Here is a 27527-nt window from a genome sequence, read left to right as displayed (position 1 = left end):
TAATACGAAAAATCCAGATAAGTCTGGAATCAATACCGAATTTGCCCCGGATCCAGAAGATTCGAGCACACAGGTGAACACACCGCAGTTTTGCCTTTTACCTCGCAAACGGCAACCCAACGCTGATACGAATTACATGGAAACGCAAAGACCCAGGTGTATCTGACGTGGACAGTGCATGCCACACTCTTTTACAAGAAGCGAGGCAAAAGAGTGTGACCAAGGGTTGAGATTGCTTCCCTACCTTATGCTGATTGAATTTTTTTTTTTTTTTTGGTTCGCATTTTATTCCAAGGTAATGATTATCTGAACTTTTTTTTTTTTCCTCGAGCAAGCTGGACCAAGAACAAATCGGATCTGATGGCTCTGGGTGCGTTGTGGAAGACAGTGCAAGCCACGTGATGTGTCTGTGGGCGCAGAGCGAAACCGGTGGTGTTCCAGCCCACGCCACGGTGCTCTGTCTACACTGCGGGGGCTGGCTAGTTTCCTCAGTGATGCGGGCCATCAGAGGACTGTGCTGTTTAGTTTAAAGTCAGCAGGTTTTAAGGCTTTGTGCTGACAATAACTGCCTTCATACATTCCTGTCCATCAGCAGAATTTATAAACGATGTTAAATTACAGCGATTGGGTCAGCTGGTTAGTCACGTGGGTCGACCTGCATTCTCCGAAGTCAGATGGATTTTTATAAAATTGAAGGAAAAATAGTATTTATGTTCTCTATGATCTAAATACCAAGTCTGTTACTGTGTCATTTTAGGAGGTGTATATCAAATCAAATTACTTAAGGGGAAAGAAGGGTCAGGAAAAACCTACTAGAGTGAACAAGGAATTCTTACTGCATCTGCACACGAAATCCATCTAAGAAAACAAGTGTGAATGCCACACGACTTTTTAAGAGCAAATATGGGACGTTGTCTACCTTTGAAAAACTGGAAAAAGAGAAAAAGAAAAAAGAGGAGAACCATCGAAGAAAGCATAAAGTAGCAGCTAGCTTTCTTATGTGTGCTGAAATTGTGTCTTTTGGGTTGATCCCCAAACTTTGCTATGCTATACACTCTTCTCCCATTTTGGTCAATACTAGCTTCTGAATTAGAAGAGATTTTATCAATTGCTTTAAAATGCTACACCTAAAATGAAGAAACACTTAATTAGACTGTCACCGCTTTGAACTATCCATCAGGGTAGTGTGGAATTGTATATGAAAATAGGTCATTTTCATACACGCTCCTCTCAGGAGGTGAAGATCAAGTCAGCTAATGGCTGTCAACAAACTTCTAGCGTAAGCAGGAAATTTATGGTCAAGTGGGGATGTCCTTTGTTCCTGACTATAGGAAGATATTCAGAAAATAGTGGGTTTTTTTGGGGGAAGTGTTAAATAGTAAACAGAAATAATAATTCTTGTAAGCATATAAACAAATTTGAGCAAAGAGTAAATTTGAAACTTATGTGCCTTTTAATATCTGAAGCAAGATAAATAGAAAATGATAACAAGTTACAGGGGCTTTTTGCTATGAAGAATGATAAAGACTCACTTATTATGAAGAAGAACCTATTGGAAAATTTAGAGAGGTGACTAGAGGATCATGGATGAATTTCTAGTCTCATCTTAGAAGAGTCAGTTTTGTGAAAAATTGCTTTGCCTCCATGAGAAGTTGGTACTAGTTTGGGGTATCTGCCATTTCTCTTAGGAAAGGCTTGACAGTGATTATTTTTCTTTTTGAAATTTGGCCTTTTGCGGTACTTTAAAAATAAGTTATTCATCTGCCATTGGCGTTATTTTTAAACATGAAATAAAAAGCTACTTACTGAGTTTAAACCAAATAGTTAAGTGTATGAAGTGGTTTCATTGAGTTTTCCAACCTTCTTAGCAGTAAAAACAAGAGACACATCACCGTAGAGCTGTGCTGTGTCGTGGGTCCCCCTCTGCCAACCGCCATTCACAATTATACCATCCGTCAGGCAGAAGCATCTTTAACGAATGCCCTTCCTTGCTAATATAAACTTTACACACGTCAACATTCCTTTTTCCCTGAAAATTAACCCTATTTTAAGTCTCCAAATGTTAAGGGCCTTGGGCAAAAGTAAACTAAAGGCAGAAGGAAAATAACCATCCCCTTGCAATGGAAAACAAAAGAAGTCGAGAGAAAGGTGATGAGGAGGAATTCCCAGCTGATTTCATAACACATCCATGCCTCCCACACACACACATATATATGAAATCAAAACCTAGACACGTAGAACTTGGACATCCAGAGGGGACTGCTACTATTCATACATTCGAAAAGAGTTGTTGAAATTTCTACTCATGAAGCAGCTCTTGGAGGCAGTTCGGGGATTTGAAAATCTCAGGGACTTCACTATCCAGCTTGCAGATGACCTTGTATATGGCCTTCTTCCAGGAAGGATCAACATCTTTGCCTGCGATAATGGCATTGAAAAACTCCCGTAATGTGATCTGTGCAACTTCCAGGAATCTCTCTGGAACCTGCTGATACAAGGAGACAATGGCATTAATAAAGTTTTCAGTTTCAAGTCTCCAGTTCTTCAAAGGAAACTGAGCTAAGTTCTTCGTTTGAGAAAGGGGCTTACATGGCACCTGCATTTTCTAAAAATGGCCGGCCTCTCTTCTCTTATGTAAAGTTGTTATATATAGCAGCACTGTAATGTGGAGGTTGACAGCTTTGTAGAGTTTTAGAAAGACCTAGGCCAAAGATACATGCAGACCAGTGGAAAAGCTAGGATTCCATTGAGAATATTAGGGCATTAATGAAATAGGTGTATTCCAGGAGCAAGTCTCCAACCAGTCTTTCAAACTGTGAATCCTATTTCCTTTGGATTTCCATTACGAAAACAAAATGTGTTCTCAAAAGTCGGATAAATAATTGGCCTTTGATATAAACTAAGCCCAAGAAAACCAAAGTCCGAGTTGCGTGTTTGAACCAGAGGGTTGACTCGCGTGCTAAATTGTATATCGAAGTAATCTGTACTATAAAGCACTCTACACACAAAAAGGAGTGAGATAATGACATTAACTCTGAGTCCTAAAATATAAAATTTGTACTGAATCTTAAAATTATACACCAGAAAATTCTTTACCTTGAGATGAGCTATGCTCCATAAGAAAGCGATTTATATAGCTAATAATAATAAAAAAAATTAACATTCTTGTAGTGCTTATTAAGTGTTGGGCGATGTGTTACAAACTGAACGTGAATTATGTCATTCAATCCCCTAACATCTCCATGAGGTGTTATTATCCCCATTTTACAGTGAGAAAACTGAGGCTTAAAGAGATCAAGGGAATTGTTCAAAGTCGTTATAGCCCAAGATAAATATTCAACAAATATTCTTTTTAGGATCCCTATTTTTTTCAATCCTTTTCTTCCACAGCAATTAGTATATATGTATAGTGTGTGTGTGTGTGTGTGTGTGTGTGTGTGTGTGTGTGTGTGTGTTTCTTAATTGTTTATTTAATAGTCTGACCTCTTGTCTAGGGAAAGGAGTAGCTAGTGATATTCTCTTTTAGTATTCTAAAGCATGGCCTGTCTTTCCCCATCTCAAGATAATGGATTCACAGAATCATTCCAAGAACTCAAAATTTTCCAAGTACACACTAATGCTCAGTAGATTTCTTTTAGTGGGGTACTTTTGCATTAATAATGTTTTATTTTTACAGTAAGTGCAGACATATGAGGAAGAAAATGCCCTATAGTTGTATGTGTAGACAGATCTGTCTACACATATAGAAGAGATGAAAGATTTTCACGTCAGTTAAGACATGTCACTTATCAAACTAAAAGGGAGGTATTGTCCCGTTGAACATAATCGATCCCTTTCTCCCCACCTTTTCGCAATGTGTGCAATGGACCTTTCTATAATGATAGTGACTGTTAAATTAAACTAGAATGGTCACTATTTTTACACAGACTGTTTTAAACATTTAAAACTGGACATAGAAGTTCAATGCTTCCAGTGGCAAGTCACTTATCCTTTAAAATAAACCTATTTACTTTATAGGGAAAAAAAAAGGCCCCCCACCTGTGGCCCATCAGAGCCTAGCAACAGGAAGAACTTTCAGCGGCCCCTCCCAAAGACGCACACATTGGCCAGTTTCTCACCACCTAGTTCCCAGCACTGCCTAAAAAACCATCAAAACACCACCTTGTCCCCTATTAATGTGCAAACCCGTAGGCCCCAATGGCCATTCCTGCAGAGTTCATCTGGAAGTTTTACAAAACTTTGGTGATTTTTCTCCAAACCTCCTGCATACACATGAGTATTTGTGGGATGGGAGGGGCCTGGAGGAGAGATAAGCACTCTCACTCACCTTAGACTAATAAGTGAAACGTCATTAAGCAATTTTTTTGAGCTCTCTCCCCACTTTCTCCCAAAATGATCCCTCACATTTGATCAAATGGGCATTACTGAGAGAAGGAATCTGGCTGGAGGGCAGTTAGGCAGTGAGGATACCCACTCTACTTGGTTTGAAAGCTGTTAGCCAAAAGCTACAGAAACATAATCGTGAGCACTTATTAGAATAAACATTTAAAGAAGTGTGGTTTTACTGGCCACTGGCAACAGAGCCATGACGAAGATCTACGTTCCTTGAACACTCGGCGGTGTGACATGGCATGGCAGAGAGCTGTGAGGGACGGAGAGTACCGCAGCTGCTCTAGATGAAGTCAGAGAAGGCTGGAAGCCCCGCCCACTCCAAGGAGCCCACGGGTCTGGGAGCCGGGTGGGGGTGGGGTGGGGAGGGGAGAAGATAAATCTAGAACAGTGTCAGTCAGCGCTAGGGGGAGGGAAGGGTAGTTCTAGCGTTTGCCTGAAAACAAATTAACTTCTTGTGTGTGGGGGGGTGAGGGGCAGGGGTGGTGTGCAGCATCCACCTCACTATGCTTATCATTTGCCATGCTTCTTAATGATTTTTGGTGGGTTTTATCCTTTTTAAAACATTCGTTTCTTTTAGTAGTACTCTTGGGGTGTCCTTTAACATCTTTTGTACTTGTCTTGATATTATTTATCTTTTCACCTACTTACATCTAGTTGTAATGAATTTATCGAAGTTGTCTTTAGATAAAGAACCATGGTTTCTGCTCTCACATCCCCCATAATGCTTAGCAGCGTTCTTCTGAATAGTCTTTGATAGATCCTAATGAGATCTCGCCTTCTGCTTTATTCCATATTGCTCTAGAATCACACTCATCTTCTCCCTCAATACTTAAAAAAAAAGGAATTTTTTAAAAAGATGGAATTTAACAAATTGGAACAGATCTCCGAAATCATCATTTTATACAGGAAGAAACTGTGAGTCTATGAGATGAAGAAATTATGCGATTAAGAGACTTATGAAAAATAACTTGTCCAGGTGTCATTCCATTAAACCATTTTTGCTCTTTTTAAATGCATTTTCAGTTATTCCTACTTATCTGAGGCATCAAAACCTGGACAAGCTGTGATCTGTGATTGAAACAAACCACAGAAGATCTAGGAAGTTCAAAATAAATGAGACTGGTACGATGATCTCAGGAGGAGACTTTGTCTTTGGTTTATGCTTGGGAAGGGGTGAATTCTTTGCAAACAAATGAAATTGTTTGCTCATTTAGTGCTTACTTTGAGGCAATAATCCTGCAACAAACTGGGTTACATAAAATAAAGTTATAATGAGATCCTCTAATACTAGAGCAATTCATCTTTTTTGGTGGCTCCAGAGAAGCAGGCTGATGGATAGCAGCTTGTCTTCTGAGACCACCAAAGAATTCCATCCACAGGGAGAAATATCACCCATGAGAAAAAGAGACCCTTACCTCTCTTCTAGAAACATTTCCCCAACTCCATTGAACAGAGTAAAGTTGAGGCGGGGGGTGGGGGCGGTGCTTTAGAATTCAGTCTTCTGAGAATAATACTGCCTTGATTTTTCTGTACCTCTTCACACCTAATGGATTTCCAATCACTAATAAACATCTGCAGAAAATCCCTTAGTGACAAGTAATCCCTTATCTAGGTTTCTTTTAATAGAACCCAACAATGTGCAGAATGAACCCTAGAGTATCTCCTCAGCATCAGGTGGCAACAGTCAATCAAGTCCCTGGAATGCAAGACAATGCAGGGCTGCTGGGAGGGGGAGGGAGGGCCATGCCTTTGGACATGCCACAGGGGAAAAACAAAAGCCTCCAAAGTCTCTGGCTGGGACTCTGAAGCTATTGTGGGAGCTGCTGTGCGGAGTGTTCTTCAGGAGAGGAGAGTGGAAACTTTGCTCTGATAAAAGGCATCCCAATATAGGAACCTCACCCCGAACGGTCCCGCCTCTCCTTGCCTTGATATTTGGAGGGGAATAATATTGCGATGAGGTACTTGAAGGCACTCATAAATCTGAAGGGGGCTGGCTATCACCATCTACCAATTTCATCACAATTGTCTGTACTTGAGTCTCCTCACAGCAAGAGGGCCTTGTGGGCTTCCATGAAATGGAGAAAATGGGAGGATGTTTTCAAGTCTGCTGTCTGTGGCTGGGTTGTGCGCATGCGTGTGCATACACACGCGCGCACACACACACACCCCCCGAGGGTTGTGTGTGTGTGTGCACGCACATGCGTGTGTGAGTGGTTAGTTTGCTGTCCTTTTTTTTTTTATCAGAATGAGTGGCAAAGACACATTTTCCCCTGTCTTCCTCCTCCTCTTCCCAGTTGCTTTACCTTCAAGGATGATTTGTTTTATTAAACTGACTGTCCCTAGCCTCTGCAGTACATAATAAAAGCCTGACATAGCAGGCTGCCTGCCTTCTGTGTCCTGCAGACACTCATCATAAGTGTCAGGACATACCAAGGTTAGCGGTCACTGAAAGTGTGCTCGCTGGCCCAAACCTTGCCAAACGCTCTTGGCAGCTGAATGAATGTCACAGAGAATAGAAGGGGAATTATAAAGGTTAAAAAGAAGACAGCCTTTTCTATTTTCTGGAGACAGAGAAGCTCATTTTTCATACCTCAAACATCCGCAAGCTCATCCATCGGCCTCTTGTGGGGGACCTAAGCCTTGCCCCTTGCATAGTTCCCCATGGATACCTTTCCATCCTTGATCCCCTTTAAAAATTGGTCCACTGGCCTAATTTCATCAGTGAAATGATCTTCGCTGAAATAGACAGAAAATAAACCAGGCATAGACCTCTCTCCCTGGCCCCTCCCCAATAACCACTATCTCAAAGGGCTTACCAAGCTTATCAATAGGTTACAATTTTATCAAGGGAGATCATCATTTCAGTTCATCTTTTAAATTATTTCTTTTTCCCCCTCAAACTTACTGCAATGGGGAAATGGAAAAGGAAACATATGGATGGGCAGGAGTGGTTAACTGATGGAAAAGTAAAATCCTGGCTAGTATTTTGGTGAATTAGCTTGTGTTTAAATTTTCTTTCTTCTTCCTCCTGTTTTTTTTTTTTTTTAATACTATAAAAGGGCAATAAAATGCTGACTGTAAGAAGACAATGTCAAGGAGAAAAGGGTACTGGTATTTTGGATACTCTTCACTGCTCGCCTTGGAGAGAGAGTTATTCTTGTCACAAACCCTTTTGTCTGCATCTGCTGACTGCTTGCCTGTAGCCAGCAGCATACTTTAACTGTTTTGTCACCTCCTAACATCACATGCATCAGCTGTTGGGCTTTTGTTACGGGTATTGTAGAACTAATCCGCTGTGGCTGTTCTACTGTGCAGTAAATAAAACAGAAACGGGCTTCTCAGACAATTCTGCATGAATATTTCAGATGGCTTTACAACTCCGATTCACAAAATCAAATAAATAAATAACTCCCCCCCCACCCGCCAGCCTGGACCCACACACAGAAACAAAACCCCCCAAACCAGACCCAGATGCCTCCAAGTCAACCGCATTGAAGGCACTGACTGAGCCTTCGAGCAATTGTTTCGGTGAAGTTGAAAGGACAGTGCTCTCTCAACTCCAACACCCTGCTATTCATATTTGTTATTAGAGTCAAACACATCTAACTCCGAAAACTGGGTAAGCGGCTTTGAAAATCTGGAGAGCTTTTTTTCCTTGGGCTTTCTAAAAAACATATATATATATATATATATATATGTATATGTGTGTGTGTATACACACACACACACACACACACGTATATGTAATGCCATCAGAAATATATAGAGTTGCCTTGTCAGGCTGCTTTTATTGATTCTTCCCTTCCACTCATCTGAAAGGAGTCAAAGAAAGATGCTTGTGCATCCAGTTCGTCCTAAGAGCCTTTCCAGATGTCTAACTTGCACAGGCAGACAAAGGGAAACTCAAACTTTGGGCTGGATTCTTCAAACCTGAATTTATACCATGAATTTTCTTATGGTATAAACGATGCGCTAATCATATGTGAAGCATTTTTCTAGATGACTTCTAAGTGTCTTTGGAGGGGCTAAAAAGAGAGAGCGCATCTGCACGTGGATGCACGCGTGCGTGCATGCACACCCGAGTGTACACACACACACACACACACACACACACAAAGATCCTCAGAAAGGAGACAAAGTTGAAATACTTCCCTGAGCATTCATTCACCCCAGCGTGCACATGATTCCTCTAAACAAACTCTCCCATCCCTGCTGTTTGTTAAGTAAATATTGATCAAGGAGACACATATCTCCTGACGGCAGTGGCACAAGCTGGGGACTTAGACTGCAGACAGAGTGGACTTAAATGGATAAACCTAGATGCTTTAGTAACTCCTCATAGAGATTATCAGATGAAAAGGCAAGAACAGATACGTTATTGCTGCTCCTCTCCCCTGTCTCACTCTCACTGAATTCTCCTGCCAGAGGTGGAGAGAGGAACCATGGAGCTATGAAATATAGTTATAAGATGCTGTTCCTAAGGGTCTCCCTCTGCAGCCATGCGTGCATTTATCCTGTGTGCACAGCCGGGGACGAACTGGCCCTTCGGAAGGGAAGAAATGGTGCAGGATGCTACACAGAGCGAATCGTGGAATTGTGTCCCAATGCCCTCTCATTACGGGGAAGGATCAGATGGGAAAGCAGGCAGAAACGTGCTTTGGAAAGCATAAAATACCATCCAAATGTAAGGTGGTGGTTTGGCGCCTGGAGGAACAGCCCGAGTCCTGGAAGGCGGCTCGCTGTGATTAACACGCGTGCGCAAAGCAGCGCTTGGAGGACGTTCGCTTGGGTGATTTAATTGGTTCAGCCAACAAGTTGAGAAAAGGTGCTTTGTGTTTCCAAAGTTATTTCTGTCATTTCATGATTGCGACTTGAATCCGTGTCCAGAGCTGAATGGCCGTGTGCACTTCCCTGGGAAGGCCAGTTCTAAAATCGTCTCTAGAGATTGGGTCTTGTGTATTCAACACTGAGCACCATGGGCCAAGAGCAAGGTATGACATTTTCCGCCAAATGGCTACGTGGCGTTTATATTTTATTAAGATGCTCGCACCTATGTTTGGAAGGGCTGGCACTATCCTAGCACTGGCTGGGAAGCTGTAACCGAGACTGGGCTATATGAAATAAGGCGGAGGAGATTCTATGAAAACAATTAGTCTTCGTACTAGTCTCTTTCACTCTGCTGCTCCAAGCGGCATTTGGCTTGCGGGGGACCCCACGGAATTAGATTTAGGTAACACCGGTACAGTTTTTGGCCTACAAGCAGGCTCACTTCCTAGGTCCATATTTGCTACTTAAATATGTAAAGAGTAAATGCTTATAGGAAGTGGCTATAGTTCAAGGCTGTCCTTAAAAAAAAAAAAGAAAGAACACAACCCAAAACAAAACAAAAAAAAACACGTTTCCTCCGTCTAAGCAAAGGAACACATGGCAATAACAGTCTGTATCATTGTTTTTTTATAAACCTTCAAAAGAACAAAGTTCTGTTGAGCAAAATTCAGTAGCATTCTGTAAACATTAATTTAAGGAAATCAATAGACTCAGTGAGCTAAAGCCATATTGCAAGATAAACTGGCCAGAGTGCCACTTTATCAAATAGATTTTCGTTTTCTCAGCTAGATAAAGACAGTTTCAAAACGGCGCAAACGTGTTGCAACCAAGGTTTGAGAAGTATGTGGCCTTCAAACAGTCTGCTCGTTCCTACTGCAACGCTGGATAAACATACTTTAAAAATGATAAGACGGCTCAGGATTGATTTGGCTTTCAAATTTTACATATAGATTTCTTGGTTGTCTCACAGGAAAAGAATAAAACTACGACCGTGCATTCAGAAAAGAAAAATGTACTTGGGAGAAAGGGTTAAATCGTCTTGAGAAAGGGAGCTCTGGGGGCAGTGTCAGTTGATGCCCGACTTTAAAAAAAGAAAGGAAGAAAGAAATCTTTATTCATGCTGACCTGATGGGCAACTGGCCTTCTTGCCAAAATCCAAAAGCCAAACTCTCTCGTGGCTTTGGGATCAGAGGTTTCAGCTGGTGGAAGCTGCTCCCGGTCTGTGCTCAGGAGCAATGTCATATTCATGTGCGAGGGGGCGGGGGCGGGGAAGTCGGCCCAGGGAAGGGCTGGGGAAGAAGCGTGAGCCCCAGAGCCGCACAGCAGTCCCCACGTTGCTCTCAACCAGACTGAAAGACCCGCAGGGATAATTAGAAAAAGTGGCACAAGGAAAGCAGGTCCCTCTGTCTGTCGCCACGGACCGACGTGGAGTTTGTGGCAGCACACGCCCCAGTTAAACCGCCTGACATCCTCCAATGCCACACCAGCCCTTATAAATGTGGGTAGAGTAGCAACCAGATAGGACATAATGGAAATGGCCACTGGAGGAAATGTAATAAAAAGAACGAACAGTCACATGGAAACTACAAGGAGGGAGGTACAGGCTCTACCTTGAGTGGACAGTGACATCCCATGAGAAAGGGCCACAGGAAGTGGACTTCGGTCTGCAGTGTGGCAGTGAGGGGCCGCTTCTGGCCGTCGCCCTGGCAGGGGTGACAGCAGCGTGAAGGAGCGTGAAGGAGCGTGAAGGAAGGGCAGAGACGAGCCCTGAGTATTTTCTTTGCTTCTTCATCTGAACTTGCATCTTTCTCTCTGAGGAGTGGGTATTTACAAAATACCGAATCCACAAAAAAATTTCTACACCTTTAAAATGTTGACTGTTAACATATGTCTCATAAAAACACCATCATGATGATCAACAGTGTTGAATAATCATGGCGTTCGCATAATGAAAAAGAATGTTTTAACATCTTCTACTCTACCTGTGGACAATGTGTGTACGTATATACATGTCAAACTGTTAACTTTTCACTGGCAACACTACATATAGATATTAATATAAATAAAACCATTTCTCCATAGCCTCAGAAAAAAAGAAACTAGCATGTGGGGAACAGAATGACAATTTTATAATAAACTCTGTGAGACTGTCAAATTATTGTGTGGGGCTGACACCTGGTTCACTGAATACGCTTCAGTCGGCTAGTTTATTTGTTCACACTTGGAAGTCTTGGTGTTATATGTATATTGGGATACTTGATGATTGTCATGTTATCTGTCATAATGGAGAAATTTTTCCTTCCTTCTCGAACTCTGTACATGTTTCAAAGAATGACTCCAAGTTTAATCGAACAATAAAACAAAATAAAAAAAAATCAGAGAAAAAGCTTCAAAATCTAAAATCTAATACTTTCCTCCACCCTTCCACCCCTGATATACTTCAAGATACTCTCAGACCTTACAAACGACTGGAGCTCTCTGCTGGGATTACGTATCTGGGAGGCTGTTCAGGTTAGATAGAGCTGGATTAAAATGATTCCATCAAAGAATCATAGTTTTGGAACTTCAGAACTAGAAGGAATCTCAGAGAGCACACGTCTACCAAAGAGAGAAACAACCCCAGCTAGGGGGCGGCAAGCGTTTCCCATGAAAGGCTAGGTAGTCGATACACAGGCTTTGTGTCCACATTCAATCTCTGTGGCATATCCTTCTTTATAACTCTTTAATAATATTAATACCATTCTTAGCTTAGGTTCATTAAAAAAACAGACTAAGGACCTGATCTGGCCCATAGGCTGTAGTCTGCCAACCCCTGCTCTTAGCCAAACGTGGGGGCCAACAACTTTTCTGAAGGCCTAATGCTCTTTCATACTTCACGAGTCCCGTGGGCCTCACTGGGTCAGCACACTGGTTCTTCTTGCAGGAGAGTTGGGATCGCCTCACCCAGATTCAACCTGCAATGTCACACGTTCCTCAAATGCGTCTAAGGCTGCCCTTGGAATGTCCTTGGAATGGAATTAGTGGACCACACACAGAGAAGGTCGAGAATCAGGAAGATTCCAGTCTCCCTGCTTTGATTAGGAGGTTTTCATTCGGAGCTTTCCTGCCAGTAAATATTTAAATGTCAATTTAATATTTTAAATTTAATATTTTAAAATGGAGGAACCTATCCCTCCTTCACGATACATCTAATGAATCAGCTTAGATGAAAAAATAAACAGTGTACTGGCACCGTGTAGTGTTAACTAACTTCCCTTCAAGTCAGCCCCAGAAACGATGTGCCATTGGTGGCTGAGTTCAAGACAGGCCGATGGTGCTTGACGTTAAACTTTTGCTTCAATTCCCGGGCGAAGTGTTAAAATAAATAGAGCCAAGCTTGGTGCCATTCTCGGATGGGAGTTTATCCAAAAACAACACGGCATAAACTCTCTAATATTGCACGAAGGGAAGCTGGAGCACAGATAATCCAGTTACTCCCGTTTCATTCAAGAATGCATTACGTGATTGTTTTCTGCAGTAGATTCACCTTCGTAATGAAGCTTTGCTGAGGCTAACATTAAAACTACTCTGTGTGCCCTGTATTCATGTCAATGGAGCAATGGGCATGGGGGGCCTAGAGAGAAATTGTTAGGAAGTGGGGTTCGGGCAGGACCAGAAGAACAGCATCGCTCACAGTAAGCACCCAAAAAAGCACAATGAGGGATGGATGGTCATCAAACAGAGCCGCAGAGACCCATCGGATCACAGGAGGTGGTGCCACTCTGCTGACATAGCTGATGCTCTGTCTGGGTTGCGTTGGGAAAGGGCTGGGATTAAATACCTCAGTCCCATCTTTTGGTTTGGACTGAAAGATCTCTGTTCCATCAGAGAAATTCCATTTCATATTCCCGGGCAACTGTGTTTGGTCTCTCCGCCACGATCACCCTTGGCAAAACTAAGGACGAGTTGTATTTCAAAAGCATCTTAAGAGTTTGTGAAGGGCTTTGAAATTCTTTTTTTAAGAAAGGTAAATAGTTTGGGAAGGCAGAGGAACAGAGCCCAGGATGGCCCCAGGAATCTAGGAAGTTCTCTAGACCAGGGGTCCCCAACCCCTGGGCCATGGACCAGTACCAGTCTGTGGCCTGTTAGGAACCAGGCCACACAGGAGGCAAGAGAGCGAAGCTTCATCTGCATCTGCAGCCGCTCCCCAGCGCCAGCATCACCGCCTCGGCTCCACCTCAGATTGTCAAGCATTAGATTCTCATTGGAGCACTGGTCCCTGGTACCAGAAAGGTTGGGGACTGCTGCTCTAGACCCCCACCAACACCTAATGGGACTTGAGGTACTGTTTGTGGTGGAGTCTCAGAATGCTGTCAAGACCTAGGGTTGGCTCTGCTGAAAAGCAATGCCAAGAGTCTACACACAAACCGTTTTGTACACCTTCAGGTCATGTAAAACGATAAATCTTTGGAAATAGTTTCTACATTAAAGAAAGAGCAGTGGCCTTGAAACCACGGCCTCTCATCTTCTGCTTCTGGTCATTTCTCCGCCTTCACTCCTGCTCAACCCCCCACGCTTGTTCTCTGAATATATTACCTTTTAATAAAGTCCCTTTTAGTAACAGATTTAATTTAGAAATGTTCAGTTAGAGTCTTCAAAACAAAAGTTGGGAACAATAACCACAAGAGAGATGAAAAATGCATATCCAAATGACTCGTGTGAGGATTTGCTACCTACCAACCACAAACTCATGCACACCCACAAAACCCCAGTGGAAAAGACTTTCGTGATCCAGATTGGGTACCACCACTTTAGATCACTATCATTTGGAGAACATTTAAAGGAAAGCATGATGTTGCTTTTGCAAAATTTACTAACCAAGCCTAGTCGTGAAAGTAGTTCTACCGTCTAAAACAACTAATTCTGTCTTGAAAGAGAGAAGATGTTATATATAATACAGAGATTTCTAACATACTGCGAACACTGAACGACCGGGTTGAGGTGAGGCCCGGGTGGAGTGTGGGGACAGGTGTACAGACTCTGCCTTAGTTTGTTCGGGTCCGTACTATCTCCTAGAACACCCGAAAGCAAGAGGGCTTCACTGACCCATGTCCTCCTTGTTTGGCTGCCCTAGACGACACAACAAATAAAATGAGCAGCAAGTATAATGATTAGCAGCCAATTCAGTCAATAAACTGTTTATGAATTTGAAAAATTAGTCTCTATAATCCCAGCAAGGGAGCTGCCATGTCTCCAAAGGCATCGCTGAGAGATCTGCAAAGACGGCCTTGAGAGAACACTAAAATGGACACCCCGGAGATGTTGACTGAGATAATTAAGCCACAGCAGAACCACAAGGGTGGAAGTGGCCCCATGTGGATGCCGTCTGGATTCCCAGGGGATCCACAATCAGTGCTCGAAGTGTTGCATCGTGCCCAGGATATATTTAGAGAATGCATAATGTCTTCTATTCTAGAATCACAGAATTTCAGACCTAAAACAAAGCTCTATGCTTAATCTTATCACTTTACAGGTGAGCAAAGTGGAGCCTCAGGAGGCGGGTGTTGCTGGAGGCAGACCCTCCAATCTGGTGCTCCTTCCGCCGTGCCCTGTCATCTCATTGCTGCCCTTCTCATCTGGAACCTATGACTCCAGAGACGGTCCAGGCTGGTGTCACCTTCGCAGTCACACTTGGAGCAGCAGGAATCGCTTTGTCTTTTTAAAACCAGTTTTGCCCTGACTCTTTGTCTCAATTTTGATGAGAACTCTCTGTTTGCTCATTTGCTTGTTTTCCTATTTAGGGTCAGCAGGAAATGGTGCAATAATTGGGCTACCGACAGCAGGGACAAGGTAACTTTTAGCTGGCTCTACAAATGAATAAAAACAAATGCTTATACAGCACCTACTTTGTGCTAATATATTCATGTATATTTGTTTGAGTCTCACGACAACTCTGTGAGGTAGGTGCTATTATTTTCCCCATTTTATCGATGAGGAAACTGAGGCACAGAGAGACTAAGACACCTGCTAAGGTTTCACTGCTGGAAAGTGGCAGAGCTGGGGTTTGATTCCAGGGACTGGTTCCGGAATTCATGCTCTTAAGTTCTATGCCATTTTTAGTCCAGGATCACTGACACCGGAAAGACTCTCTAAAGGATTTCCCCTTTAAGATTTCAGAATGATGCTTTTACATGAAATAACTCCTACTCAAAAGTGAACACTTTGTTTCCATCCTGAGAACAATTTAGAGACCAAGCTTTCTCGCCTTAGTTGTCATTTTTATAGACTCAAGCCCAAGATTAAGGCTGTGTCTTCGTGATGTCAAATACTCTTACATTCTTTTTACAAAAACACTGAAAACATCTGGACAGCGTGGTGGATCTGCCCATTTTTTATTTGGCTGGATCTGTCCCACAGAAAACGATCAGATTTGCCAGGGCCCTCACCAAGAGTCTCACAAATTTATCTTATCAGATCACTTAACCAATAAGTGCTACGAGATGCTACTCGAGAAATCCAACTTTTGGGGCAATCAGAAAAGTCCTGCTGGATGTGTATGTGAGGGACACTCACAAACTTTGGCGTGGCTGCCCACACCTGGAATTCGGTTCCATTGTCTCCTAACTGTCACTCTCCCTTGGGAAAATAGTCACGCTGGAAGCGAATTATAGGGGCAGCCCACTTACTGTATGAGATTAGGCTTTTAAAAAGGATTAGAGCTCCTTAATCTGCAGAGATGAAGATTAAGAGGGAGTAATGATCAAAGTCTATAAAATCAGAAAGGAAATGGAGAATATGGCCACAGCTCTGTTCATAAATCCCAGGACATTATAACAAGGGACATCCCTTTGGAATTCTAGGGGAATCACTTTAAGAGCCATAAAAAGAAGATACTATTTTCATGGCAGGTAATAAATTTAGAGAATTATTATCTGGAGGAGTGGTATATTCTGAGAATGGACTTAGGTTTGAAAAAGGTTTGAATAAACCCATGGGTAATAAAACCATAATGATCCAATAATGGGAGGCTGGGGACATTCTGGGGACATCCTAAGTCTTTTGAAAACAGTTCAATCAGTGACCGGTACTGGCCTCTCCCAACATGCTCCCTGGTAGCCTATGATCTGGCCACCTCTTTCCTCACCTTGTCAGCTAGATCGTCCCTAATATTCAGAATAAAGCTCAGTGACAGACAAGCTCAGGAACCTGCACAATACAGCGACACATTCCTCAGAGAAAATTTCCTTTAATCCTTACCAGAGTCTTTGTCCTAGGATTCCGAATTAGAATCCAGGACAACGATCTGACCATGATTGCCATAAAAATATGAACTTATTCTTTTGGGTATACCTTAAAACTAAAATCTATGTTTTACTCAGAGACAGAGACATTAAACCATCACATGTTGGCGTGGTTGGGAGATAAAAACTGGTTAGATTCTCTGTGGGAGAAGCTGCTCAGAATACGCTAACATAGATCGATTGATTCAATTTTAAGGGGAAATGAAACATACCAGTTACAGAGTATCTATCAAGAGATGAAGTTTAAAAATCACTGTCGAACCCAGCACACCTTAACTAAAGATCTGGCTCTTAAATCCACAGAATAAAACTTCGAAGAAATGTTTCAGCTCACTTCCCGAACAGCTAAGTGTTAATCACTTTAAATATCTAAGTAATAGGTCATTGCTGGGGGCTGAGGAGATTAGGAAGGCAGAAGGCAGAGGCAGGGACTTTGGGGGTAGAGTGGAGATGAAGATTCCATTCAGATGAATACAACGTGCACAGCAAGGCATGAAGAATCTTCTCTGTACCCCCATTGTGGACAGCTTTCTGAAAATTGGTAAAATATGGCAACAATGTGCAGAAGCGAATAAGGAGTCCAGAAGAAGGAAGGGGGGAGATGGAGGAGAAAGTCACACATCACATACGCAAGATCCTGTAAATCCTACTTCTAGCCCCATCTCCCATCACAAACTGGGAGCGATCACTTGGTATCTTTTCAAATTGCAAGTTTGAGAGAATAGCACTCATGTTGGGGAGCGGTTCAAAGTCACTATTCATTTGGGGGAGTGGGAAAGTGGGAAGGTGGTAAGGGGTGGGATGGGTTAAGGAGTAAGGAGTCACCTCGTGTCTCATTGTAGACTTCAGAGTGTTTTGGGCAAGAAAACTGGGACATCTGGAGTTCAGAAGTCGAGGAAAATGGGGAAGAACCGGCAAGATGAATACATGATCATCAGCTACACAAAAGAACAGAGCAAAAAGAAGCCTGGATTTGGGCACTCGCGTCTGGCAAGGAGGCCGGCAGCAGGGCTAATGAAGCATTTGTGGTGTGGGACGTTTGCCAGCGCAACAAAGAAGATGTGCTTGGGCTCTGCAGATGTGCCAGGGCCCCCAGAGCAAAATAATGACATAATCACCATCAGTGTCACAGACCAGACTGTACACAAGGTGACAGGGGAGGGAGGGCCTGTAATACACACACAGGGAGGACTCTCCACGACCCGAGGCCTGGGATGCAGGCAGAATGGGTCTTAAATCCGAAGGTGAGGTTGATCTCCACCCTGGGTGTGTGTTTTTCATACAATCCCAGCTATTCCTGATGAGAAAGAAATCTGAAAAGCCTAAGAGAGACTGGGACTGGTCGGAAAAGGCTGAATAAAGAGAGGCAAGGGGAGAAACGGAAGGAGAGAGTTTTGAGTCAAACTCCTTCCGTCTTCTGCGAAGTTCTGGGCTCAAACTTTGACGAACCTGTCCTTAGCCGTGCAACCCGAGGTATAAGTATTATCACGGATGTCAATGTTTCATGCTATAAAGAAAATGCGAGAAATATTTTGGGGAACCTCAGGGGGTTGGGGACACAAATTAGCAATAAACGGTCCCTCTCAAAGTGAGTGCAAAAACAACATGAAGGCAGGAGGAAGCCGCCCCTGCCCGTTTTAAACAGGAGGACTTGTCACCTGCCCGTGGCTCCTGCTCTGTCTGTAAGGTGGGTGTGTTAGTACAGCTGTCTGGCTTTTAAGTGACTTTTGTCACTTTGAAAGTGAAAGTCTGTTTGAGGAGCTGAAAACAATAGCTCAGAGCCCGGAAGAAGGGCTCATGGCACAAAGGACTTAGACTACGCCAGTGTCCCTTTTCATTGCTTCTAATGAAAGATTCATAAGAATAACTTTAATTTTTTATGACCCCCTTTTTGCTATGACTCTATTAGTTGTGTCAACTTCCATATATGGGTTCTCTTTTAAATACCAAAAGGTCCGTTGTGGAAGGGTTCTACAGGGACAGGTTCTGGCCATCCTGTCGGTCCCTTCCTCCAGAAGAGACTGCTCTGAGAGACACAGAGATTTCCTTAACGGTGGTTCCCTGCAGCCTTGAAGTTGCCGTGAAAGCTACAGTGAGGTGATCTTAATCCTCCCTAATGTGCTAGTTTAACTGCTCCTTGGGAGAATGATTATATTTGTTTTTCTTGGCTTCACCCTATTTAACAGGAAGAGTAGTAGAATAATCATTAATGGTTCTCCTTTTCCTTTACTTCTCAAATAGCTGTCTCCACATTGCGTCTTTATTTTGTGTCTCAGCCAAAAAGGGGGGAAGGGAACAGTTCGGGGTTTTTTTTTTTTTTTTTTTATGTCATGTTACCAAATAGCATCGAAGATGGGCTGAAGGCAGCCACTGAAGGTGAAACAATATTTTTAAACCAGAATAGTCTACTTTCAAGAACCAAAGCCCTATATGTCACCAAAAAGAATGTGTGCGAAAGTACTTACTCCTGCAAATTTATACTAAGGTAGTGAAAAGTAATGAGTGAATGGTCATTAAAATGTCTGCCCTATGGCTGAGAAAGAACCAAACAGTTCAAGTGAAATGAAATCAGGTGGGGGTGGGGAGTGTAGTGGGGAACGAGGACATTTGATTTAAAATGTTATCTGCCATGCGGAAAAAGGGATCACCAACTTTGGAACAAGCTTGGGTTCGCTAAATGAGTTTGCTTAATCTAGACGAAATAAACAGGCTCGTTTTCAAACGATCGTTAGAACTTCTCCAGACATTTAATCCAGGATGGGCTGAACACAATGATAGCATCCCACTGAAAGCTCCAACCACCAGCAGCGGCTCTCAGTGGAGAACTCGCCCCCTTTCTCCTACCGATGACCCTTTGTGGGACGAAGAGAATGAACCGAGGCAAGGAAAACCGAATGTCCACAATAGACATCACTCCGCACACTGTCTCTGAACTTTCCTCATCTCTGAAGGACAATTAATTATGAAGGCCTTAGGGGTAGGTCGAAGCAAGGGAAAACCCACTGCTGTCCCAGTGCCACGGCTGCCACCTCTGTGTTTGCTAAATGGCTTCGCCTGTTGGGGTACAGCCACCAAGAGAGCCAATAGATCACGGGGGCGGGGGGGCCGAGAGGCAGAGGAGGAGGGAGTGAGGAGGAAAGCAAAGATTTTTTTTGTGTGTGTCTGCTGCCTGCCCTTGTATAATTCTATTCTGTAGACTCATCATACACAAAACACAAGGACAATTTTTTTTTTTTAAAGAGAGAAAAGCCACAGGGTAGGTTGCAGCCGAAACGGCCTCTCAGTGGTGTGTTAAAAAGGATGGTCTTTTCACCGAATCATTTCACAGAGGCAAAACAGACAAACACAAAGAGTTGAGACTTTTTCTCCGACATTAAATGGAGTCACTGATAAGGTCAGACATATGATACCTAAAGACATGAATCTGTGAACTCTTGAAGTCAAAGGCCCTCTCTGTGCCGAGGAACAATCTTTCAAAGGAAATAGATCATAGAACTCCACTGAATCCGCTTTAAACTTTATGAAGCAGGAGGAGAAAAAGCTCTAAGTAGGGAAGCTTGACAGAAGAGCCTTGAACTATTTTCTGAAGGAAAGATGAGACCCTCCCTAGGCTGCCACAAAACATCTTTTTTTTTTTTTCTAAAGGCTCCTCTGAACTTTGATATGTGCCAAGACACTGCCATTGAAAGCTGTATAATTATGTGCTATAGCCACTGCAGAAAATGCTTTGTTCACCACAACAAAGGACAATAAGCAAAGTAAAGCGACATTACACTGTATCTTTTTCTTTAAGAATGTTGAGAAAGGTCATGGAATGCTATAACTAATAAAGCTGTTGAGTAAGGAGGTTTTAAAGTTGATCTTACTGTGCTTGAATGTAACCCAATGACAAAAAAGACACGGGGAGCTAAAAATGCAATGACATGACCAAATAGATGATAAATCAACGGGCCCGCTTCATTATACCGATCAACACCTTGAATCCCAAAAGGACAGCGGAGCGAAAACGAGGCTCGGTGCACGCACGCGATCCTACCGCCGCCCCACCCCCACCCCTTCCGCCCCGACCCTGGCGTCTTCACCGCTCTCTCCTTCAAATTTCAGGCAATCATTTCTGTACAAGGAACGTGTTCCCAGACAGCCATGTGTGTCCATATATTTAGAGAACATTCATTTCGTCTCTTAAGAGATCAATTTGGCTTGTCAGTGGTGGGACTGGCAAGGAAAGAAGTGGTAAGGGTCTCTTTGCCTCCCCGCCACCCACCAAGAGTGTGTCGTGTGATCATTTAAACAGCTCAGCGGCTTTGAGGCCAAAAGACTGTAACAGCGGTAAAAGGTTTGCACTCGTGTGCCAGTTTTCCAAATGATCACTCATATTTAAGTGTCTATTTGGAGCAGACAGAAGTGCTTCCTAAATCCACCTGTCCTCGTTTTTCTTTAAAGAGATGGCAGTGTGAATGAAAGACTTCCAAATATATTAAATCTTCTTAAACGTGTGTTGTGTTGAAAGCAGGGGTGGGTTGGGAACGGTGGAGAGAATGTATTCAGGATGTGTATTTTAGTGTGCATGTGTTCGGGTGTGTGCTGGGGGGTAGATGTGAGGGATGCTGCTGCTTAAATTTTCTCTTTCTAAGAGGAAAGTGAGAAAACACAGAAAGAGGTCTGCAGAAGTATTTTTCTTGCCCGTCATGTGAAACCTAGAAAAAGTCAAGCCACAGGCTCACTGATGGAGCATCTGCCTAGTGAGATAGTAGATTGATTAGTGGGTGTTTATAAGCCCGCTAATCAATGAATCAAATTCCCTGTTCTATTTATTTCTAAGCCTTCCATCCCAAAACCTGGGTCTTTAGCGAGGGCAAGTGAGCTTAGTCACTCTTACTGGGAGTTCGGACCCTGTCTACAGATAAATGACGAGCCGCTGAGGGCCTATGAGGGATGCTTGGCTGACCACAGGGGTGAGGGAGCTACCTCATGGTTCTCGAGAAAGAGTAAGAATGTTCCATGCAGCCTTGGATTCTGATGGTATCACGACCACCTTTCCTGCCGCAGTTGTGAAGAAAACAAAAAAGCGATAAAATCCAACTCAGATGCCCCTAAAGTCAGAAGTATCAGCCTGGATGGAGGTATCTGACACATTCTCTTAACTCACACACACACAAGACCATTCTCAGCCCCCCCCCTTCGGGCTTTGGATCATTCTGCCCTTCTTAGCTGCACCATATCAAGTGGTCAGCCTACGTCATGGAGTCAAATTAGGATGGGGTGTCTTTTGGCTCGTCAAGTAGTGCAATTCGCCTTTGTGAGTTACCCAGGTAGGTTGCCTTAGCTGGGTTCTTTGCAAAACCTGTACACGGGCCTCGGAAACTGACAGCAATCACTGCCTCCTTTCCTGCTACAGTTGCAAAGGCAACAAAAAAAGCAATAAAATCCAACTTGCATGCTCCTAAATTCAGAAGTAGCAGGACGATTTAAAAACTGGGACGAAATCCCAAAAACCCCCTTTCCCTCCCCATAAAAAAAAAAAAAAAATTTGGAAGTTCATCAAAGTGAAGTGAAAATGAAGCGTGGAAATATATACCGTAACACCTGGAAAGACAAATTTATTATTGCCAATCTCGTTAAATGTGAGAAGCAGGCATGAAATACACAGCCTGTACCTGAACGCCCCTCTCCTGCAAACCTTCACAAACTCACGTTCAGAAGCAACGCCCCATGCGATGCAACCGACTTCCTTGCCTTCAGCACAAACTAAAAGAGTAGTTCATGTGCCTCCCCGCTCCCCGGTGTCTTCTTCCACATCCCCTGGGATTTCTCAAGCTCTCACCACCCTAAGTCTGAATGTTGTGCCAAGAATCCTGGCAATTGTGTAAACTGATACAAAAGGCAGAACAAGCTCTCCTGTCACTCAGAAGGTCCTGACTCATAAAGGCCAGGAAATGTAGGGTCTAGAAGAGGAGAGAGATTTAGGCCACTCCCTCTTTCCTAGCGATAAACCTTCCCCGTCTGCTTTATTTTCCTGTGGGCCAGGGGTCAGCAACCACTCTAGCTTTGAGAGCCATCAGCAGCAAGGGCTGGAGGGGGATGGTGCTAAGCAGTGACAGAGGTGCCACCAGCAAGCTTATGACAGAGGCAGAGTTGGAGCAGAAAGCTGAAAAAAGACCAGAGTAGGAGAAGAGAAAGAAGGAAGAAGGAAGTCATGTCTAAGGAGGAAAAACATTAGCCTCATTTTCGCTCACACCCTCCCCCACCCTGCCTCTACCTGGCCCCACCCAAAGTGAATTACTTAAAAACAGCATAAATTTTTAGGCCGACTGAAATTTTTCTTGCATTAATATTCCATATTATTATAACTATTCCTATTAAATAAGTTAATATTGGTAAAACACTTAGGAGAGTGCCCAGGACATAGTAAAGAGTCAATAAACGTTAGCTATTTTATAACTGCTACCAACAACTGAATGAGAAATTTAAAAATGCAACCAATAAGATGTTTTATTACGTGACCAGCTAATACTCAGTTGGGTTAACATATTCCTTTGAATTGACAGGATCTTTGGGCACCATGGTCCATCTGTTTAAAAATTTAAAAAGAAACGAGGTAGATAGTTCTCTACTTTGCCATCCTCTTCTCTTGCTCATATTAGCCTCCAGATTCATTTTACTTGACTTAAAGAGGAGAAACTTACATGCAAAAGTCACACAGTGCACAGCGTTATCAGCTGAGATATTCGGCTCGAGGTGCTGCTGGTCTACCTCTGGCCTGCAGCCACGGCCCACACTGGTAAAGTGACAATGATAAGACCAGTGGCTTTTTAAGCATCTTACTTAAGCACTGACCTCCACGCACACGAACACAGAAAAGAAGGGATCATCTTATCTGAAGCTTTTGTTAGTAAATGCGCCAAAACGGAGAGGCGAAATTAAAAACTATTTGGTGCTATTAGGATCACATGTGGTGGTGGGCGTGTGTGTGCGTTTGTACCTGTGAGCGTGTGATGGGGGGGCGGGGGAGCGGCCCAGGGCAAAACCCAGGCTCCTGATTCTTTGTTACCACATTTCCAGAAGGAGTCTAGTTTTTACTGAAGGAGGAAAAAGCCCCCAAAGAGACCAATAACTTGTCTGAAGTCACATGAGAAGTGACAAAATTGCTCCCTGGGCCCCATACTTCTTGCACTGAAGCAGTCTTAAAATAGACACGACAGATAAAAGCGAGGTGGCCTGGCTGGAAGTGGATATGATTCAGAAAGAGAGAAATATCAGATGTTAATCATATTAAAGCAGGATTTAGATGATGCTAAATGGAGCAGCTCGTCGGGTATCTCCTGATGCCAGCCGTCCCCTGTTTGTGTCCTTTTGGCCCTTGTGCTGTGAGTAGGGGATTAAATTCCTACCAGGTAAGGTTTAAACAACCCTCACAGTCTTAATGTGCACTGCCAGGATTTGTTCTCTCAAGTACATTACACAGCAGAAGTGTAGCACTCATATACGAGGCTTGATGCAGCCGTGCAACGAATATTTGTCATAATAAACTACAGAGAGTTTGCCAGCGCACAGACAAATTCTCTTAGCTGAAAGTTTAGAGCAACGGACTTATCAGAAAGGAGGGGGTTGAAATGAAGTTCTTAATAAGACTTCTTTAAATGTTTCTCTATAGTCATATTCTGCAGCTTTAGAAGAAATCTGCTAGAATGTTCCGTGAAAACAGTAAACCGGTGACTTTAAAAACAGACTTTAAAATTGCGAAGCAGTACGAGAAGGATCCCCACTTCTAACATGTTCAGCCAGAGAAAAACTTTGATTAGAACACATTTGACAAGCAATCTCCATTTGTCTTGGATAGCAGAGACAAACCGGTGGCTTGTAGTCTAACCTGCAAACTTTTGAGGCAAAACCGCGACTTCCCCACTGTTAACTTTCTACCTTCAGGTCTTTCCAAGCCACCATAATTGATCTGCGCTGCTAAGAACAGTGGGAGAAAGGGCCAAAAATAATGAACAAGCCAGCGGTGTGGGCAGCGGGGCTCAGGTCCTTTTATTGGCAAGGCCAGACCAAGATGCCCCTTTCTCCTTTGAAGTTGAGAACTTCCTGGGCATTTTTGGGTACTTAGCTGTGTGAGGTACCCAGCGAGAATATTTATATAAGGTCCCCGTACAAGCAGATGAGGGAGAAAAAATTCCTATCCTCCAGATAATATAAGCAAAGGACCAGCTTTGTTGAGCTATGGCCTGTCTACTCTCACGGTCGGGGGTTCAGCCTACAGAACTGTCACAGTCCCACCTCCACCTATTGTCGCCTCGGCCAGCAGGGCTCAGCAAAACGCCTTTGTGAGTACTGGGAGATTCGCTGGTGTTGTCTCATAGTCATCATGTTGCAATGAAAAATGTTTGCTGAGGCACCACATTAGCCAGGAAAGAAATGCCTTACTCATAGCCGCGCATCTTTCACTGTTGCATAGATTTTGCTTCCCGGGAATTGTTTATAACGCTTCGTGTGTATCTAGAATATGCGTGTTATACATATCTAAGTGTGCATGAGAGCGTATGTACACAGAGCAACACGCTTGTGAAGCTGCACATGTGCAAAATAAACACCGGAGGTTCTCCTCCCAAAACAACAAACACAGAAACAAAAACAAAAACGAAATCTTGATGTATCTCTTATAATATGTACTTAGTAAATTCTCATACTACTTCTCCCACAAAGGAAATAAATGCTGATTAAAGACAGAAACCATGGAATCACTGCCCAATAACATTTCCGGACTTTCTTAGAAAATAACTTTTGCAAGATCCCATTGCACATAGCATATTTTCAGCTCAATCAACATGCCAGAACCTAAGTATGAAAAAAGGCCTCTTGGGGTGGGGACCCCCTTCTCTGGAAAGGAAACACTTGCTGCCATTTTCTTTGGACTCTCCAGTTCCCTTTTTCCATGGCCAAATGGGTCTTGTGTGGAGGGAGCAGAGCCAGCCAGTGAGAAAGGAAATGAAAGCGGGTCAGGTCCCCAGGACTTTGATAGAAATCATGGGGGACGGGGGCTCCGCACTGACGCTCTACTTCTTACCCTGCTGGGGGATATTTCTGTGAAATACCAATACAGAAACGGATTTGGGGCCATTTCTAAAGAACATACATTTAAGAAAAAGCAAAGGGAGAGGACCAGAAAAATAAAGATGAGTTCCTACCTCAAAGTCATTCGCTTTATTGTAGTGCATGTTCAGAGCCCTGTATAGCTCACAGTCTCTGGTTATGGACAGCTCTTCAGTACTGGTGACTCCATCGTTGATGGCTTGACGTGCGTACTTCTCCATCTGAATGTAGTAAAACTCACGGAAATTGCTAAACCACTTGATGAGCTGAGAGGTAATGCATCTGTTGAACTGTTAAATTTAAATATTGAAAAGGATAAGAACACTGCCATTTTCTTCATTTATTCTTTAAGCATTCAAAGCATTTTTAAAGTTCCCCTCCCTTCCTTGCTTGGAAAGGTATGTTTTTAATTCCACCGAAATGATGGCAAGAGAGCCGAGAGCAATGAATGATATACTCACAGGATATTATAAAACCTATCAACAAAGGAAACCACATCACAACCCCTCCACATTTGAGATGGAAAATTCACATCCTAAATCTTATTTTTCTTAAGCCGAATATCTTACTTTAAATGTTGCTCTTCATCTTTCAGTAAAACAAATTGCATTTGTATACTTCTTACGGAAATTCATTCAAGCCATAGAACCCTGGGAAGAGTTATTAATTTCAAGTACCGGAGATGATAAGCCAATGACTTCACCGCTACATGATATTTTCTTTTTAAATGAGAAATTGTGTCATCACGTGACAACCTCCTTCAATGCCGGAAAATGGCTTTCACACAAAGAGGGAGGAATTTGGCATCTGCTCGTTTTCTTGGTAATAGGTGATCTCGATGGCCATCCTGCCAGGATTCTGCTTAGTGTTCACACACGGTACTCACATCCAGTGCTGTCTGATCAGACCACATACCTGTTCATACACTTCCTACAGCCAGCCTTGGAGAAGACCCCCTTCTGCTGGAGGCCACGCTGTCTGGGGGATGTGGTTAAGACACGGCACACGGACGGCAGAGACAGAATCTTTATTACATTTTTTAAAACGCCAAGTTACCATAACAGGATTCGGCTTTAAAACTTCGTTTACCAAGGTTTCTCCATGAACTTTAGAAGGAAGATGTTCCTGGGTTCACCGTGAATGGTACCATTCTTACTGATAGCCCTCCGTTCACATAAAGGACAGATGCATCTCAACTTGCCAAGTCAAAACCAATAAATCCATAGCTTTATATCAGGCGGGTTGACAGACAACTCCCCTGCCTTTTGTCATCACAGGCATTCCCTTCCCTGGTCCCCCAGAAAAAGATATACATTCATCAAAAATCAACAAAGACCACTTATCAAACACTGGCCATGAGAACATCCAGACTCCAGCAAGATGACAGCTAAAGTGTGTACTGGGGCTGTAATTACTACACAGAAAGTTGTTTCTATACTAGCAAAGATAATAAATGAATGAAAATTTATGGCAGAGAATGGAAGTCACAAGGAAACAGAAGCAGGGAGACTGCTGTTTCTCCCAAAAGGCCAACTTGCATCATAATTGCCATGGAGTTGCAAAGGCCCTTACAGATAATTGACCAGAAAATGATTAAGTCATCAGCAAATCGCTTCTGCTTGCAAGAGTTCAAACATGTACTTAACCTATCTAAGAATTATATTTTCACTCTGTGTGTCTGCTCTGTCTCTATTCAGCCTTGTGGGGAACCCGATTAAAAAGACAACTGAAGGACCCCCGTTATCTGATCTTCTGGTCGCCGATTTCAATAGAACTTAAACCCATTACAATTTGCTGAACTTGGAGTTCTTTCCATTTTATCTCAGCAGTAAAATACACTGTCCAAATTTCCAGACACTGAGATAAGGACGACAGGCCCCCGTGACGGCTTACTGTTCCTTTTTAATTCTTTTAGAATAAGAAACAAAACATTACAAA

The 27527-nt window shown here is 43.0% G+C and overlaps 1 protein-coding gene across 5 annotated transcripts in view; it reads right to left on the bottom strand.

Moving 5' to 3' along the window:
- Positions 1-244: 244 nt before the first annotated feature.
- The window catches only part of PROX1 (prospero homeobox 1), a 48481-nt gene continuing 21198 nt past the window's right edge, over positions 245-27527 (bottom strand). For 3 of the 5 annotated variants that reach the window (XM_039881200.1, XM_039881201.1, XM_039881202.1), the window contains 2 exons: positions 25685-25879; positions 245-2488 (listed from right to left, as the gene is read on the bottom strand). In XM_039881200.1, the coding sequence (XP_039737134.1) occupies positions 2300-2488; positions 25685-25879 (384 nt within the window). In that variant the 3' untranslated portion in view covers positions 245-2299. Of the gene's footprint in view, positions 2489-13410; positions 14842-25684; positions 25880-27527 lie in introns of those variants that run through there. The other 2 variants (XM_039881204.1, XM_039881205.1) reach the window with 2 other exon arrangements.

This window comes from Pteropus medius, unplaced genomic scaffold (genome assembly GCF_902729225.1).
Source record: "Pteropus medius unplaced genomic scaffold, Ma_sr-lr_union100, whole genome shotgun sequence".
Lineage (NCBI taxonomy): Eukaryota > Metazoa > Chordata > Mammalia > Chiroptera > Pteropodidae > Pteropus > Pteropus medius.
The sequence above is the reverse complement of the archived record's forward strand: the minus strand, read 5'-3'. Positions and strand labels throughout refer to the sequence as shown.